Below are 17083 nucleotides of genomic sequence, written 5' to 3'. Positions count from 1 at the left end.
ATGTACATAAGTTAAGTTCAGTATATTCCTTATTTATTGAAATATCTATCTTTTTTATTTTTTTTTAAATATCGAAAAATATCGATAGAACAATATAACTTTATATCGATATATTTTCGGCATGTATAGTGGAATTAAATCTTGTAGTGAATTGAATTTTTCATACGAAGATGTCATGACAGTGAAACGAAGTTCAAATATATTTTCATTTTCACATAAATATTTATTTCTTTATTTGAACATACCACATTTTTTAGTGTTTTATTTAAAAATATATATATAAATTTAACTAAATTATGAAACCACATTTCGATTATCTTTTAATATTAGATTTTGAAGCTACTTGTTGGGAAAAAAATAATCAAGGTATACCCGAAATAATTGAATTTCCTTGTGTTTTGTATGATTTATCTGCACATACAATACTTGAGGAATTTCAGAAATATGTCAAGCCACTGGACAATCCCAAACTATCACAATATTGTTTGGAGTTGACAGGTATATAAGAATTATGAAATCAGGTATCATCATCAACAGAGAACATGTATAATTGTAGGTATTAAACAGGAGCAAGTTGATGATGGTGTTCCTCTTAAATATTGTTTAGATTTATTCAAAAACTGGTTAAGTGAAATTACAAAAAAATATAGCTTTTCCATGGAAAAGAACACTTTTATGAAAAGTGGTATATTTGCCATTTGGTCAGATTGGGATTTGAAACAGTGTTTGACAGCGGAATGTAAAAGAAAAAATATATATAGGGACCTTATATTTCGTAGGTGGATAAACATCAGGAAATTGTTTATTGTATGTATTTTAATCTTTCAATATCTTCTTCTCATCAGCTAACAATCTAACTTTTTAGTCTCAAACTAATTTCAGAGGTGGATTACTACAAGCTTTAAGACATGTAGGTTTATCCTTTGAAGGTCAGCAGCATTGTGGATTACATGATGCAAGAAACACTGCAAGACTTGTTGGGCTTTTGTTGACAAGAGGAATGAAGTTGAGAGTAACCAGTGATTTTACACATATACACTAATATCAATATTTTATTAAAATGTTATTGTTAAATCATTCTTAATAAACTTTTTATAAAAATTGGTTCATTGGATCTTCTTCTCTTCGTCTTTTCAAATAGTATGCCTCCAGTTCTTCTTCTGATGGCTTTTTCACTTCAAACATACTATTATAAGGTCTCTTTCTTTCATCTAATGATAATAAATAATCTGCATGTTTTTGATTATCCTCTTCTGCTTTCAAAGCATCCTTCAATGCATCTTTCTTTTCCTTCTTCTTCTTTTTATGCTTTTTCTTCTTTGATTTTTCAGACTTTGTTCTAGTATCTTCTTCATTTGAGCTGCTACTAACATGATGATCTTCATTTTCCTCAAATATCTCTTGACCCTTTGCTGACTTTTCAGTTGAATCACATTCATTAAGTTTGGTTTGTATACTTGAGTCATTTTCTGAAGAATTAGAGTGTTTACCAGCTTCTCCCAGACAGTAAGAATTCTGAAATAAAATATAACAATATATACACATTCTCAACTATTAAAACATAAATATACCTTTATGAAAGAGTGACAGCACTTATACCCCCACTGGCCCCCTTTCCAGTATGATCCCCAAACACTAATATGATTATTAATATATACATCTTCTTCATACTTAGACCGTATTTCTTCTTTCTCATGGCCTTTTAAAATCTTGCCAGATCTTGAATATTCTACATAATCTTCAGTTTGTGCAAGAAGTAAAGTTTTAGGTGGTGCATCTAGATGTTCTTCTCCACCATATTTTTCCAGTATGTTTGATTGTACTTTAGTTTTGAATTGATCCTTCTTTTTATCATATTCCTTTTGTAATAACTCTAACTTTGTAGGTTCTGCCAATAAATGAACATCAACCCCTTTTTGATACGCTTCCCAAGCGAATAATTGAGCACTGGAATGATTTTTTGTATCGCCAGTAAACCTCACAAAGTTTTCACCTCTGTATCTAAAAGGTAAGAGTTTAAATTTGTATAGAAATATGAATGTACAAAAGTGATGTCTGCAACTTACGTGTCATCTTTTCCAGGATTGGGATTTTCCCTCATTGATCTTGTTTTTGGATCGTAATATGCTGAATTTGGGTCTAAATTTCTCAAATATTTAGCTGTATCCTCTCTAATACGCAAATTCCTAACAGTAATTCTTTGTTTACTATCCACTTTAGTACCTGGCATATCTACCTCATCTACATATTTATCTTCATCTTCATCATTATCTGAACCCTCCGCATCTAATTTCTGTGCTTTGAGTTGTCTCTTGGCTTCTTCAACTTTCTGAAACTCCTCAATAACTGATTTATGTTCTGATGGATCATAACCACTCCATCTATCCCTTTTGCCATCAAAGCTTAATGATAAATTTTTTTGAATAAACTCATCAGGTAATATATTAGTTCCTGAAAATTTTGCTCCCACTTTTCTAGGTCTATCCATACAATCCTTTTTTTTATGTGTTACGGCACCACAATTTTCACATGCCCCTTTTCTATATTTAATTACGATTTTACTCTAAAAAATCAATACATTAAAACCTGTACCCTATATAATCAGTTAGTAAACTCACAGTGTCTAAGCCTCTTTTATACCATTCGTCAATAGATGAAAACTGTTTTTGTTTTTCTTCTTGGGGTCTCTGATGTTTTAATGTAGGACCACTTGCACCATAATACCAGGGTGCATTTGAAATATATTGTGGAATATGAGGATTTATATCTTTTCCTTCTTCATCGACAGCCGCAGGGGCTGTACCAGCTTTTCGAGCTTCATCTAATTCTTTGGCCTTCCTCCAATCTTCTCTAGATTTCTTTTTAGGTTCATCTTCAAATTCTGTTTTAAGTTTCAATATTTGTGAAACTGTAACACCTTGATTACTAGTCGCCATAATGGCAACTTAAAATATAAATCCAATACGTATTTGTACCTAACAAATTGTAATTTTAAGGTGAAACACTAATGCATATAAATATATTAAGGCTATGTAATACCAATAACAATTATTTTATAATTTATGATTAAGGTTACTTCGTCCCATAAATGTCAAACGTCTATAGATATGTCATTTGTCAACATTATTTTATTGCAGATTAGTTTCTGTCTCACTTATGTCAAGGCTAGAGTGAAATAACAATTAGTAATAAATAACACCAATGGCAATATTGTTATAAGTTGGCGTATGTTTGAAATTTAAAACAAAACGCGGGTAACCAGTAAACAAAACTTAATAATCAAATTTTTTTTTGATGTCCAAATTACAACGTAAAATGAAAATTTTATAAGATCGTATAATCAGAAATCATGTCCGTAATCAATATTCTAAAAAGATTTAATGTGCTTCGGACCAGATTAGCTCCTGTATGCAGTGCCCGTAGTTTTTGTTCCGATGAATGTCCAGATGAAAAGGTTTTTATTATATTTATAATTTTTGATTCAACATTTAAGAAGTAAATTTAATGAAATTATTGTTTTACTTGAAACAAATTTATTTTAGAAAGGGCTTATACTTGGAGTGTATGAAGGTGAAAATGAAGAACCAGTATTTACAAAAGCTGCGTCTAAGTTTAATGATCATTTAGGGGGGAAATTATTGGAACTAGTAAAATCGTAAGTAAAAATGAAAAACCTTAAAATATATTTATTTCAAATATTTGTCAATATGACATTTTTGTTAAATATATGAAATTATAACTGTATTGATATTATAGAGGAGGATGTGAGATTAAAAAGGGTGAAGGCAGAACTTATAATAATCTGGATAAAGAGTTCTGGTCGGTAGCCGTAGTAGGTTTAGGGAAAGAAAAATTAGCTTATTGTGAAATGGAAGCAATCGACGAAGGCCTTGAGGCTGTTCGCGAGGCTGCTGGAATGGGAGCGCAATTATTAAAGCGACAGTGTGTCGGTAGAATTTTGATTGAAGGTTTAGGGCATCCTGAACAAGCAGCTGAAGGTAGTGCATTAGCACTATGGCGTTATCAGGAAAACAGGTAGGATTATTTCCAGTATATTCAATCAATTTGTTTTGTCATATAAATAGTGTGATTTGATTATGATAATTTTTCTAATAGATCTCGTCAACACTGGAAGCCCATTCCAACTCTGGAACTATTTGATGATAGCGATGCAGAAAGTTTTCAACGTGGACTTTTCAAGGCAGAATCTCAAAACTTGGCTAGACGCTTGTCTGATACGCCGGCTAATCAAATGACACCACTGCACTTTGCTCAAGAAACTGTCAATGAACTTTGCCCCTGTGGCATCAAAGTAATGGTACATGACAAAGATTGGGTGGAAAATAAGAAAATGAATGCTTTTTTAACTGTAAATTATTAACTGCTACCTTTCTGGTAATGAATTAGTAATAACATAGCTGTAATGTAGGTTGCGCGAGGGTCCTGTGAACCGCCAGTGGTTGTAGAAATATCATATTGTGGAGCCCATCAAGATCAGAAGCCAATTTTGATGGTGGGTAAAGGAATAACTTTTGATAGTGGTGGTCTTTGTTTGAAAAAATGCGACGGTATGGATAGGTATAGGGCCGACATGGTCGGAGCAGCGGCTATAATTGCTGCCATACGTGCAGCGTCTGCTCTAAGTTTGCCTATTAATATTGAAGCTATAATACCTTTATGTGAAAATATGCCTAGCGGTAATTAAATTAAATAATTGTATGTAAATGTGATTTATATAATTTTTATTTTGTTATAGGTATGGCTATGAAATGTGGAGATGTAGTAATGGGTTTAAATGGCAAATCAATTATGATCACCGATACCGATAATGAAGGTCGTCTTATATTGGCGGATGCGCTCGTGTATGGACAACATGCTTATAGTCCAAGGCTCATCATTGATGTAGCTAGCTTAACTCCTGGTGTAAGGGCAGCTTTGGGCTCAGCTGCTAGTGGTATCTTTTGTAATTCACAAACAATGTGGTCCCAGGTGAGGAAAAAAAATGTTTTACAATTTTTTTTATTTACTAATGATTATTTAATTCTATTTCTTGCCAATTCAGTGTCAATGCATTTAAAAGTATCCAGCATCTTAAGATGTATTATAATTCCATAGTAGTTAACATTTATTTTTATGATTATATCATTATAGTATAACATATGCTAGTTGAGCAGTATATTTTTTAAATCATGGTGGTAAATTAAGTCTATACATACAATAATCTAGTTTATAGTATGTATTTAAATTTCCTTGCCCCAAAAATTTTAAGCGCCTTTCCCTTTGGGAATAAGGGTATCCATGTCCAAGTTAACAATGTTTTCAATCATCTGATATGAATACACTGAAACTTTTGAATATTTAAAACTGAAACTAAAGAGTCCCATATGCAATTATTATTTTAATACTAATTTTTAAAATAATTATAGTAAATTTAAGTATAAATTACTACAACTATTTTACACGTATCACTGATTAACATTATCTTTTTTTGTTATTTAATCCGTAAACAAAAAATAAACTATATTATTAATAATTGTATAAATATATTAATTATTTATATTAATTGTCATTTTTGTATACTTTATTTAAAAATATATTGTAACTCGACCCTAAGTAGCCCAAGAGGCTGATGGGCTTTTAAAATAATAAATAAATAAATATTAATATATTACATAATTAGGTATTCATTAAAAACTTTGTATCTACATTTCAGGTTAGAAAAGCTGGAGTAATAACTGGCGACAGAGTTTGGCGTTTGCCGTTATGGAAGTACTTTACTAAGAAAGTTACGCATTTTCGATCGCACGATGTGAACAACAAAGGCTTAGGTCATGGCTCATCTTGTATCGGAGCCGCATTCCTCAACGAGTTTATTGATTGTGTCGATTGGATACACTTTGACGTAACTGGTGTTGGTTTTCGTGCTGAAGAGAAAAACTATTCGTATTTGACAAAAGGCAGAATGACGGGCAGACCGACACGTACATTAATTCAGCTTCTGTATCAATTATCGTGCCCGTCTGAGGGTCAGCGCAAGCTTGAATGAACAACTGTCTATGTCGTTTAAACTCCTCCTGTTTTCTATCCTGATCTATCAATGTGTCCACTTCATCATATTGCTACCTCGCTGTCAATAGGGAAAACAGGAGGGGCTGCGCGTGTAATTAATAACGCGAGGTATTTTTTTAACAACCATAGTTAATACGTAGCATAAATAGTCCCAGACTGTGGGGTGGTATATGGGTTATAACTGACTAATATATAAGGAGCAGTGTGGTCAACTGCTGTGTATTGATGACTGTGACGCATTATTTTCCTTCCTCTAATAAATTCAAGGTGATGTACGGTAGAGAGTGCATGCTGAAGAGTGTGTCCGAAATATCTAATACCGTTCGAGGATAGATGCAATCGATAATTCATCCTTTTTTCTTTTCCAACGTCGGCGAGTTTTCGACTACTGTCTTGTTTTGTATATATTTTTATTACAATTGTTTTTATGTAAAGCTGTATACAGAAATAAATATTTATTATGTTGTTTTCCATTTATTTTTATATTAACATTGTTGAAAAATTAATATGATCATTGATTGAATAGTCATTAAGTAAAAACAATTTTTCAATTGATATTCACTACAGATCAAATTCTAAAATAAATCTGCTATATTTTGCAGCCACAATCTTTAAATTACAGATTGTCTAAAATATCGAGATTTAAGGCTGCTCTTGGACAGTTGAGGTGTATCAGTGGTGAATTTTAATTATTTTAAAGAATAAATGTTAAATAATCAGCAAAGTGTTGTAAAAGCAATATTTGGAATACCGGGGGCTGTGGTTGCGAGGTGTTGATCAAGGTTGATGTGTCGCAGCGTGATGACCCCGGGGCGCCAGTTGTGTGGTGTTTTTGAGACGTCCCCTGCATGTTTTATGTCCTTTCCTATAAATTATTGAAGTACATAAAATATAAAATAAAATACGGTGCAGAGATTTGGAACCCCAGTACCGGTCGAGACCATGGGTGGTCGCGCAGGCCCCGCTCGAGCGTTAGCCGTCGATTGCGCAGCAATTTCGGTAGGTGACCAGGCCGGAATGCAGGTAACTACTACTGACACTCAGAATATAGGTCTAAAAAGACCTAGGAGAGAGATATAATTTTTAGACAGATATACGCAGGAAGACTATGATAGATACTTTGTAATAATTTCGGAGAGTGATCTATTGAAAGGTCTATCTTCGTTTATTATACATAGAGAGTTATTATCTGCAATGGGCGAATTAAAGTCTGAAAAAGTTAAGAAATGGAACTATACTAGTAATAGTAGTGAATTCTCGGCAATCAGAGAAAGTTTTAAAAGTTAAAAAACTGCATAATATAGAAGTAACTGTTGTCCCATATACCACACTGAACTTCTGTAAAGGCGTGATATCAAGTAGGGACTTGTATGTGTGTACGGATGAAGAAATTTGGCTTAAGCGGATTGTTTCGAGAGAGAATGGAAATAACATAGAAACCAACAGTTTCATCCTTACCTTCAGAAAAGATCGTATCCCCGATAGTATCAAAGCGGGATATCTTAGTTTGAGAGTTAGGCAGTATATTCTGAATTCAATGAAATGTTATCAGTGTCAGAGATTTGGACATGTGTCTATTAATTGCACGTACGCACCTACTTGTTCCTCCTCTGGGAAAAATGAGCATGGTGAAAATGAATGTTCCCCACCGCCTCATTGTGTAAATTATGGACAGAAGCACTCTCCAAGACGTAGAGAATGTCTTGTTTATAAAGAAAAATTTTCGATACAAAGAATTAAGGTACAGGAAAAAATCTCATATTTTATGACCAGAAATTTAGCTAAGCAGCAAAAGGAAAAACACAGATGAACTTTGCCAATGCTGTCAAAAAGACTTATGTTACCATAGCCACAATGTGATATGGACAAAAATGAACTGAGTTGGAAATGGGATTTTTACTAATCTCCTAATATTACCAATCTCAACAGGTTCCAATTGAGCATCTTTGCTTCGCTACGAATAGGGCATAGCAGACTAACGCATGAGAATCTGTTAAAAGGAAAAGACCTCCCACAATGTGACGAATGCCAAACACAACAGAGTGTCAGGCACATCCTTATGGAATGTGAAAAGTTTTAGGTACTGAGACTGCAGCTCGGAATGTCAAGGTCATTAAAGCAACTGGTCAAAGCCAAGCATTTGGATATGCTTTTCAACTTTTTAACGGCGGCTGGATAATAATAATACACCTTTTGTAATTCTTCTCTATTGTAATTTGTATAGCATATTACATTATTTCTATGTTTGTATAGTATATTATTTTTGAATGTCATTGTCATTTTTGTATACTTTACTTAAAAATATATTGTAACTCGACCCTAAATAGCCTAAGAGGCTGATGGGCTTTTAAAATAATAAATAAATAAATAAAGGCTGCTGTTGAAACTTAGAATAATGGAAATTCCCATCTGCATCATGAAGCTACTTGGCCAAGAATTTTGATTAGGACACCTTTTTCACATTTTCTGTTTGATATCCAAACATGCCATCCAAAATATAATATTTGCTATTAAAGGATATCTTCTAAGGCGCTTTCTAGAGGTTCCATCTCGGTAGCAATTCGATAAGATCCAGCAGACCTACTGTCAAATTCCTTTTAGAATTTAACAAAAAATATTTTACAATTTTTGGTCTTAATTTATATTATAAGTACCAACTAGGATTCTCTTGTTGGATTGGAGTTTGATTTACAGATAGATGATAAATTTCTTCCTATAAGCAATAATAATAACATATACGGAAATTTCGTCCTTAATATTAGGAAGAGCTTCGGTTCAAGCCTGCGGCTTTGATAAATACAAAATCTCTCACTACCAATTGCCAATGGGTTGCCAAAATCGCAAATTAATACCTAGCCTATTTTCTTCAGTGTACGAATATACGAACGAGACATACAAACAATAGTGCTAGAAGATAAGACCATGTGAGTTGTCGTCTTTACTTTGACTTCCTTGATTTATTTTGATTTTGATGCACGGTCCAACAAAGAGTAATAATAAACAGATATAAACGAACAAAAACCATTACAGATCTTACCAGCTCCAGGGTCAAAACAAAAATGGTTGCTGTATATCACTGGATTCTACCCCTCGGTGGCTTTTTGACTGTCGAAGTTTACCGATTACCGGAATGGATCTAAAATTAGCCGTTATTAATTTCTTGAGCTTCTATCCTTTTAAATTTTTTTAGTAAAACTCTAGTGTATGTTACCAACAAAACTGTATGATTACTTGGATGCCTTCTACTGTTTGTGCATAGCTATAATAGGACACCCTTAGGTTGAATGGGAAAATTGTCCTGAGTTTTCTCCATTAATCTTGTTTCTTGCCTTTTGGAATTTCTTAAAATATTATTTTTCTATAATCTTTTTTCACTCCCACATAATTACGATAGCTTTTTGAACGAGCTTCATAATTTACTCATTGTAAGATGAGATACGTTACGGTGTTGGGTTACGTGACGTTTTGCACACGTAACACACTTGGTTTCTTTAGATGCCTTTGGAGCTGCAATTTGTTAAATTGATGAAAATATTTCCTTAATATTTTTTGTATTTTCAAGTCACATGTATTTTGACTATGATTTCTGGTGTCGATGCAGCTTTTGAACTTCCTTTACGTAAACTTATATAACCACCTGTAAATTTAGCAATTTATCGTTCTAACATTTTAACGAAACGATAAAAATCTTTTAAAATTTCTAACAAATGTTTATAATTCTTATATCTGATATTATCCTCATCTATGTTGGCTTTAGATGTTTATCATATTTTAGTTTTAATAAAATTCCATTATAAATAATGCACAATAATTCATAACAGTAAAATGCAAAACAATCTGATGCAATCGTTTTAAAACTATCGTCAGAATTTACACGTTTGTCTTTTGCGTTTCACAATTTTATTTTTAACTTACAATTTATGTGTAATTTTTATGAATTTATAATATAAATAGTAATTATACTTAACGTACGTATTATATATCTATTTCGTTACGATACTCTAGTACTGGTGTAAAACAAGTGATTACATTAAGATGTCGTTATTTGTTCGGATTTACGTTAATGCAAATTTATTAAAAATTATTCATTTATCTAGTTTTAAGAACCGGTTGGGTTCCACTGGCAACTTGAGATCAGAATAAAAACTCAGCTGTTTTGTTGGGTTCGTTCAGTTTGAGTGATTGCCTGTTCTAGCCGGAGGTTTTGGTTTGTGTCTGCTGCAAAGTATGCGTCTGTGTCAATGAATGTCTTAGAGTTTCTAATTAGTATCAGATCCCAACAAATACAAAGGTACATTTTTATTGGATATTTTACATACATGTTATTTATAGTATATATTTCGTTAAATTTAAATCGACGTATATCTAATATGTTTTTTTATAGCTGACATTTTGTTAATTCTTTGGTATTATTTCCTGTTATGAAATTTTTTAAGTGAAATAACTAAGACTTTTTTGGTTAAGAGTTTATTAGTACTGTAGGAAAAAACGCAATACCTGTTTCTTTTGAGTTATGCCATATATTGTCATGTCATATATTGTTTAATATATTGTCATATAGTGTTTCAAATATCGAGCAACATATACGCCATCAACATGCCAGAGAATCTCTAAAGTGATATAAAAAAACTGTAGGATTCTGATTGAAGTTGTTGATTTGTTTTAAGTGATTGTGAAATAAACATTTTCAAATTCTTTTAAGTCAATTACTGACAATGCTAATTCAAATAAAACACTTTCCCTATGTTTTTCTATTTTCTTTAATAAATCTTTAATAAGTTTTTTAATGGATGAGTATATAATACGGACCTTCGAAACCTTTACAAAAAAACGCAATATCTTTCTTTTGTCATATGGAGTTATATCATATTATTATAATTGAGATTTGTAATTAAGATTTTGACATCATCATTAATATTTTTACTTCATCGTTAATTTTCAGTTTACAAAAAAAATTAAAAGAGGAAGTAGACCAAACTGTAAATTGAAAGGAATTTGAAAAGCAGCGATTGATACTGGTTTTTATCTCTGATTATAAATATTATAGTGTTTTATATATCGAATAACGTGTCATAATTTCATCATTGTGTCACAAAGTATTTAGTGATATAAAAAAAATGTTGAAAAAAAAATGAAAAGGTTTGATGTTTAAAATGCTTGTGAAATGAACACTTTCAAATTGGTTTAAGTCAATTATTAATAATTATTAATAATGGTAATTGTAATCACACTTCATAACACAAAGTATTATTAACATTTTCCTTTGATTTTTGTTATTTTCTTTAACATAAATTAATTTAAATTTTAAATAAGTTTTTTAATAGATGACGATATAATACCGACCTTCAATACTGTTATAATGAAACGCAATAACAAGTCAAATGAAAAGTCCCCGGCCTATCATAGTAAAACACATTTTTTTGGCAAAATTAGTTTTTTCATTCAACATAATTGCCTTTAAGGGTGTTACACTGATTATAGCGACCTTCCATCTTTCCATTTTTGTAGTACGATTTGTCCTTTGTTCCAAAATAGGCTTCAGTTTCGGCGAATTTTCGTCAAATGAAGGTGCATTTGACGAAAATTTCTTCCCAGCGAGTATTCTTTTGAGATCTGAGAACAGGAAATAGTCAGATCTGGAGAATACGGTGGATGAGGAAGCAATTTGAAGCCCAATTCATGGATTTTTGCTGTCGTTTTCACTGACTGGTGACACGGTTTATTGTCTTGGTGAAGCAGCACTTTCTTTTTCTTCAAACGCGGCCGTTTTTCGGCGATTTCGTGCTTCAAACGGTCCAATAACGCTATGTAATAGTCGCTGTTGATAGTCCTTCCTTTTTCAAGGTAGTCAATGAAAATTGTTCCATGCGCATCCCAAAATATAGACGCCATAACCTTGCAGGCCGATTATTGCGTTTTCCCACGTTTTGGAGCGGGTTCATCATGTGTTCACTAGGATGACTGTCAATTGGACTTCGGAGTGAAATGAAGGAGCCATGTACCGAGCAAAAACTTGGTTTATTACGCTTGATCATCTTCAAACACTGCTCCGAATCATCAACTCATCGTTGTTTTTGGTCAAATGTAAGCTCGCGCGGCACCCACTTTGCACAGAGCTTTCTCATACCCAAATGTTAGTGAATGATATGATGTACACGTTCAGTTGATATCTTTAGAGTGTCTGCTATTTCATTCAGTTTCAATTTACGGTTATTTAGAATCATTTTGTGGATTTTTTAAAATGTTTTCGTCTGTAACAACCTCTTTTGGGCATCCACTGCGTTCACCGTCTTCGGTGCCCATTTCACCACGTCTAAATTTAGCATACCAATCCTTGATGGTTGATTTTCCTGGGACAGTATCTGGAAACTCGGCATCAAGCCAAGTTTTTGCTTCAACTGTATTTTTTCCTTCAAAAAGTAATATTTTATCAACACGCGAATTTCTTTTTAATCCATTTTTTTCACAATAACAAAAGTTGCTTCATTCAAAATGCTATAATTCACAAACTGCCAAACTGATCCGACAGCTGCCAAATTTATACACCCATCTTTTGAGGGTTAGGGCTAACTAAAAAACATGGATTTAACCCTAGTAGCGCCATCTATGTGTCAGGTCGGGGATTTTTCAATTGACTTGTTACATTTTTCTTGTTATATAGAATTATGTCATATGTTATTGTAATTAGCATTTTGACGTCATCGTCATTAATATTTTTACTTTATCGCTAATTTTTAGTTTACAAAAAAATCTGTACATTAAAAAAGGAAGCCGAAGAGGAAACTCGGGAAACAGGAAGGAATTTAAAGTATTAACACAAATTCATCACGTGCCTTAGTTCTGCATTATGGTTCATATAATTAAAGATTTAGCTGGATCGGAAAACTTGAAATTTCCCAAGTAAGTATTAAAGGATAATGACGTTATCTCTTAAATTATATATTTTTACCTTGTAATTAAATAACACGATTGTTAATAGGAAATACGTGGCTTCGCCAATGCCCCAAACAAATCAAGAGAAGAGAAATGTGACAAAAAGCAACTTGGATTCAAAATACGGTGTCTGGGGATCTACATTTAAAAACAAAGAACACTTCATTAATTTACATACTTGTTAGTTCGTTTATTTTTTCATTGTTAAAGTATATTGGTGATCATTGAAACAGTACAAAATGTGAATTTTTGAAATATAATTAATAGTTATGTTACAAACGGTTGTACAAGTGTTTTACTCGGTTTAGGTTTCAGTTTCTTCCACCAAATCCTTTCTCCTATGATCACCAAAAGTGCAATAATAAATCCTGAAAATTTCTCATTTAATATACACAATTTGTATTGATTTATAAGTCTATGCTATTACCTATATATATATATATATATATATATTGTTAAAAATGATATTTTTTATATAATAGCAACATTAATATTAATACCATTAATAATACATAATATTGGTATAATTGCTATGAATCCAATATATTATTATATAGAATACCAGTCATATATGGAGAAATGTTTACGTACTAAAATTAAAAAAGGACGATTTTTTTTTTGGTCCAAATATTCTCTAGTGTATGTTCAGCAATATTGTGTGCATACTTATTTTCTAAAAACTCTTTTTTGTTTTATTATAATTCGGTTGGCAATATGGCGATACCGTGTCAAAAGAACGATGGTTTTACAGCGACAAAATCATCGGCTCATTTTCAAACTTCTTTAACATTTTGAAACCGTGTACCAGCAGAGCCATATTGGATCGCTCTGAACACGCTATCATCTATGTCTCATAACTACGCTGGATGAGGCAGAATCTACCAGTTCTTGTGATAAGAGTTTTCCTCGATTTGGGTTTTTCCCATCGCATAATTACGTATGGGAACCGTTGATTCATCTACTGCTAAGCTGTGTGAAAGTTTTTAGATATTTTTAACTTCTTCTTCTTCGAACTTCTTTGTCAATAATATCAAAATTGCCACTTTTAAATCGTTGCAACAAAAAGCAGCATGACCATAAGTTTCTAAAAGTGTTTAGCCAAAACCATCAAATTTAACAGTTGTTTACATGGGTAATCCGAATTTGAATCAATAAATATTTCTGATCAAAATGTGTATAAGTAATAGAGAGTATAATACCTCATGCAGTAAAGTTATCGATGCAACTAAAATAGATATTATATAGATATTTTTGAAAAATCTAATTCGGTAATAGTTGAATTGAATTTAAATAAAATTGTTGTTTACAAATACAGTTTTTCCAACTTAAGATCTTAATATAACTCTTTCCTAATTATTTTAGTGAATTGAAAATCTAATTATTTCTAAACAAATAAAAAATTATTCAATAAAAAGTTTGATTATGACTAGTGAAAACTAGTAAAACAGTTAAATTTCTTGGATCAAATGAACGAGATATTTTTATCCATTACATTGGTATGATAAGAAGTGCAGAGCTGCTATGCTATGCTGAAAAATGTGAATAATCCCAAATGTACATTGAAAACATTAAAAGAATATTATATATTGTTTTAACACTTTTACCCAGATTAAAAATTTAAATGATAATAATGAAGTCAAATATGGGCAAAATGGCATTAAGAAAATTTCAAATACAGATGATTCATTTTGATGTAAATTTCCCAAGATTTAATAAGAAAATTAATTGATTATTTTTAAATTTTCATTTAATTTCTCCCACCTGAATTATTTTACGCACTTTATTCAGAACTGATTGAACATTTCTCCATTTATGATCGATGTTTTAAGTAGTAAATAGAAAAAATTAAGATTACCCAGAAATAACACGAAAAAACTTCCTTGCATGTCATCCAAATTTACTGTGTGATTGTTGACCTCGATACTACGTTTCTTTTTCCAACACTTATCGCGTTTGGGCAAATAATCTTCCAGCCACTTTTGAATCAAACCAACCTGATGTAATTTTTTAATCCTACAATTGTTTGATTATGGGAATTTAATTAATTAAATTGATGGCTATACAAACTCTGCGTTAATTTTGTTTAAGTATGGGGTATCTGGAGAAATTATTAAAGCAATTTGTTCATCACAAAATTCATCTAAACCTAAGAATTGAATAAATATTTAAGTAAATTCAATAGTTGATATATTGTTATTAACAGGAATACCCAAGGCCAAATCGCAAGTATCACTTTCTTGAAATTGTTGTTTCATTATATATTGTAACTTTATCTTCCAGTCAATATAGACATGCTTGCCTAATTTGATCTGATTCACCATGGATCTTACATCACTGATATCTTTGCTATGTTCGTAAATAGCTTTATAAGTGTGATCCTTAGAAGTCTGAACAATAAGAAAAAATAACGCTATAATAACTTAACATTAAATTAATGAAATGTAGTAAAAAACAAAAAAGGAAAGTTCTAATGAATAACAGCGAACAACACAATATTTTACCTTCAGTTGGGCCTCTAAAAACGTATTTCTACGAAAACTCCAAGTTAGAGTGTCAGCATGGTTTATCAATTCTTCTGTTGTGGTAATAGGGATGTCTACTTTAGGGAAGGTAAGGAACGCCACCAAGTTTCCACAATAACTGGTACCTATGACCAAAACAACAAGCCACCAAGAACCAATGAGTATACGAGCACTGTCTGCATAAGGAAGATGCATTCCACCTAAAATATTTGATTTTGACATCATTTGTATTTAATTGTATGTAATTTTCAGTAAAGTGAGGTAACAGAGGCGATAAAATGCAGGAGTATGGAATCATTCAGTATTGTGAAAAGGGGAGAGGAGGGAAACACAAACAAAGGAAATCCCAAACTAGAAAAAATGAAAAAAGTGGGAAAGTGGAATACATGAAGTCTAACGGTTAAAGAAGGACTCGGTGGAAGAATATGAAGAAATTAAGTTAGATATACTGACGATAAGCGAAACAAAAATATTTTTAACAAAAAAATTGAACCGATTTCACAATATAAATATAAAAATTTGTTAAAGTGATCAGTGGGTAGTAGTTAAAATAATATTGCAAATAAATAAATGTTTAGGTAAGTATTAGGTTAAATTTTGTGTTTATAGTAGAATATAAAATACGTGTAGTAGATAGGTAAAATAAGGTTTCTGTGTATTTTTATTTTGTTATTAGAGCGATTATTATGCACATATATTATTTTCAAATGTTCTTTTTTTGTTTTAAAAATGTAAGTTTGATTATTTTTTAAATTTTTAATGAGTTCTTTATTCATTTTTTGAAGCCGGTTCAATTATTTTGTTAAAAATATTTTATTTTTCTCTTTTTAATGTTAGATTTCTACTTTTAGTTAGATTAAGCAGTTATTTTATTTAATATTACAATGGGTAGGCCTCGTAAAATAAAGACACAATGATTGAAAATAAGGAATTCAGGCCCCGGGGTCCGCTACCTCACCTAAGTGATTTGAAAAGTGTTCTAACCAAACTAGAACAACAACAAAAAGTCATTGCCGCCGCCGGGAATCGAACCCGCGACTGCACTACACCATAGAAACAGTTGCCTGGGGGTATTTCTACAGCTTCTAATATGATATGGTTAATGTTTAAACGGCTTTTACACTGAACTATTTCCGATTTTCCGTCACATCTGTTCAGCAATAAGATTATACACAAATATCTGATTATTTTAGATAAAAATATATGTGAAAACTTTGTACATGCCTTTGAAATTTGAGGTTTTCTTGGAATTTCCCCCCTTCCCCAATCTGATCCTGACTTGGTTTGGTGGGATATATATAAAGCCAAACATAGAATCTCCTCTTTTTTTGAAGTCGGTTAAAAAAGAAGGGATAAAATGAGCAATGGGCATACTTTTATTTATACGGTAAACATATTTAATAATTATAAATATATTACCTATATATATATATATATATATATATATATATATATATATACCTATATATATATATAGGTATATATATATATATATATACCTATATATATATATATATATATATATATATATATATATAATATAATATATATATATATAT

At 31.5% G+C, this 17083-nt stretch overlaps 5 protein-coding genes and 1 long non-coding RNA gene across 9 annotated transcripts in view; 4 read left to right on the top strand and 2 right to left on the bottom strand.

The window, feature by feature from the left end:
* Window positions 1–160: 160 nt before the first annotated feature.
* Snp (Snipper) lies at window positions 161–1101 on the top strand. The gene is made up of 3 exons (XM_076394557.1): window positions 161–498; window positions 557–807; window positions 866–1101. Exons 1-3 carry the CDS (start codon window positions 297–299, stop codon window positions 1040–1042), a joined length of 630 nt encoding a protein of 209 aa, XP_076250672.1. The 5' UTR covers window positions 161–296; the 3' UTR covers window positions 1043–1101.
* Window positions 866–3271, bottom strand: Slu7 (Pre-mRNA-splicing factor Slu7). Of its 3 annotated transcripts, XM_076394538.1 has the most exons (5): window positions 3040–3142; window positions 2619–2975; window positions 2067–2563; window positions 1572–2001; window positions 866–1515 (listed from the first exon to the last, which is right to left on the bottom strand). In XM_076394538.1, the coding sequence occupies exons 2-5, from the start codon at window positions 2934–2936 to the stop codon at window positions 1093–1095; spliced, it is 1668 nt and encodes a 555-aa protein (XP_076250653.1). In that variant the 5' UTR covers window positions 2937–2975; window positions 3040–3142; the 3' UTR covers window positions 866–1092. The 3 variants fall into 3 exon arrangements, with proteins under 3 accessions (XP_076250653.1, XP_076250652.1, XP_076250654.1); XM_076394537.1 differs by having other exon boundaries at window positions 2619–3271; XM_076394539.1 differs by having other exon boundaries at window positions 1572–1995; window positions 2619–3271.
* A 41-nt stretch (window positions 3272–3312) lies between these two features.
* LOC143190321 (cytosol aminopeptidase) lies at window positions 3313–6537 on the top strand. Its single transcript, XM_076394541.1, has 7 exons — window positions 3313–3454; window positions 3543–3655; window positions 3757–4035; window positions 4117–4369; window positions 4430–4697; window positions 4757–4989; window positions 5714–6537. Exons 1-7 carry the CDS (start codon window positions 3350–3352, stop codon window positions 6044–6046), a joined length of 1584 nt encoding a protein of 527 aa, XP_076250656.1. The 5' UTR covers window positions 3313–3349; the 3' UTR covers window positions 6047–6537.
* A 474-nt stretch (window positions 6538–7011) lies between these two features.
* On the top strand, window positions 7012–7879 carry LOC143190856 (uncharacterized). The gene is made up of 3 exons (XM_076395425.1): window positions 7012–7092; window positions 7171–7309; window positions 7374–7879. Exons 1-3 carry the CDS (start codon window positions 7012–7014, stop codon window positions 7877–7879), a joined length of 726 nt encoding a protein of 241 aa, XP_076251540.1.
* A 2341-nt stretch (window positions 7880–10220) lies between these two features.
* LOC143190332 (uncharacterized) lies at window positions 10221–13281 on the top strand. The gene is made up of 3 exons (XR_013004208.1): window positions 10221–10360; window positions 12808–12969; window positions 13049–13281. It is a non-coding gene; the product is annotated as an uncharacterized LOC143190332 (long non-coding RNA).
* Ir93a (Ionotropic receptor 93a) overlaps window positions 13164–17083 on the bottom strand; it is a 24762-nt gene continuing 20842 nt past the window's right edge. For both annotated transcript variants that reach the window (XM_076394532.1, XM_076394533.1), the window contains 5 exons: window positions 15504–15724; window positions 15212–15389; window positions 15070–15148; window positions 14858–15015; window positions 13164–13370 (listed from right to left, as the gene is read on the bottom strand). In XM_076394532.1, the coding sequence (XP_076250647.1) occupies window positions 13270–13370; window positions 14858–15015; window positions 15070–15148; window positions 15212–15389; window positions 15504–15724 (737 nt within the window). In that variant the 3' untranslated portion in view covers window positions 13164–13269. The remainder of the gene's footprint in view (window positions 13371–14857; window positions 15016–15069; window positions 15149–15211; window positions 15390–15503; window positions 15725–17083) is intronic.

This window comes from Rhynchophorus ferrugineus, unplaced genomic scaffold (genome assembly GCF_030347505.1).
Source record: "Rhynchophorus ferrugineus isolate W39M unplaced genomic scaffold, kcgeb_rfMv2 rfM2, whole genome shotgun sequence".
Taxonomy (NCBI): Eukaryota; Metazoa; Arthropoda; class Insecta; order Coleoptera; family Curculionidae; genus Rhynchophorus; species Rhynchophorus ferrugineus.
Note: the sequence above shows the minus strand (reverse complement) of the source record. Positions and strands in the feature narration are given on the sequence as shown.

Excerpts from the sequence above, each read along its gene's own strand:
- LOC143190856 (XM_076395425.1), top strand. The coding sequence starts at position 7,012 with ATGGGTGGTCGCGCAGGCCCCGCTCGAGCGTTAGCCGTCGATTGCGCA. Across the intron at positions 7,093-7,170 it reads GTGACCAGGCCGGAATGCAG|GAAGACTATGATAGATACTT; the intron begins GTAACTACTACT and ends AGATATACGCAG. Across the intron at positions 7,310-7,373 it reads TAAGAAATGGAACTATACTA|AAGTAACTGTTGTCCCATAT; the intron begins GTAATAGTAGTG and ends TGCATAATATAG.
- LOC143190321 (XM_076394541.1), top strand. The coding sequence starts at position 3,350 with ATGTCCGTAATCAATATTCTAAAAAGATTTAATGTGCTTCGGACCAGA. Across the intron at positions 3,455-3,542 it reads ATGAATGTCCAGATGAAAAG|AAAGGGCTTATACTTGGAGT; the intron begins GTTTTTATTATA and ends AATTTATTTTAG. Across the intron at positions 4,036-4,116 it reads TGGCGTTATCAGGAAAACAG|ATCTCGTCAACACTGGAAGC; the intron begins GTAGGATTATTT and ends TTTTTCTAATAG.
- Slu7 (XM_076394537.1), bottom strand. The coding sequence starts at position 2,936 with ATGGCGACTAGTAATCAAGGTGTTACAGTTTCACAAATATTGAAACTT. Across the intron at positions 2,002-2,066 it reads AATCCTGGAAAAGATGACAC|ATACAGAGGTGAAAACTTTG; the intron begins GTAAGTTGCAGA and ends CTTACCTTTTAG. Across the intron at positions 1,516-1,571 it reads GCTGTCACTCTTTCATAAAG|AATTCTTACTGTCTGGGAGA; the intron begins GTATATTTATGT and ends ATTTTATTTCAG.
- Snp (XM_076394557.1), top strand. The coding sequence starts at position 297 with ATGAAACCACATTTCGATTATCTTTTAATATTAGATTTTGAAGCTACT. Across the intron at positions 499-556 it reads ATATTGTTTGGAGTTGACAG|GTATTAAACAGGAGCAAGTT; the intron begins GTATATAAGAAT and ends GTATAATTGTAG. Across the intron at positions 808-865 it reads ACATCAGGAAATTGTTTATT|TCTCAAACTAATTTCAGAGG; the intron begins GTATGTATTTTA and ends CTAACTTTTTAG.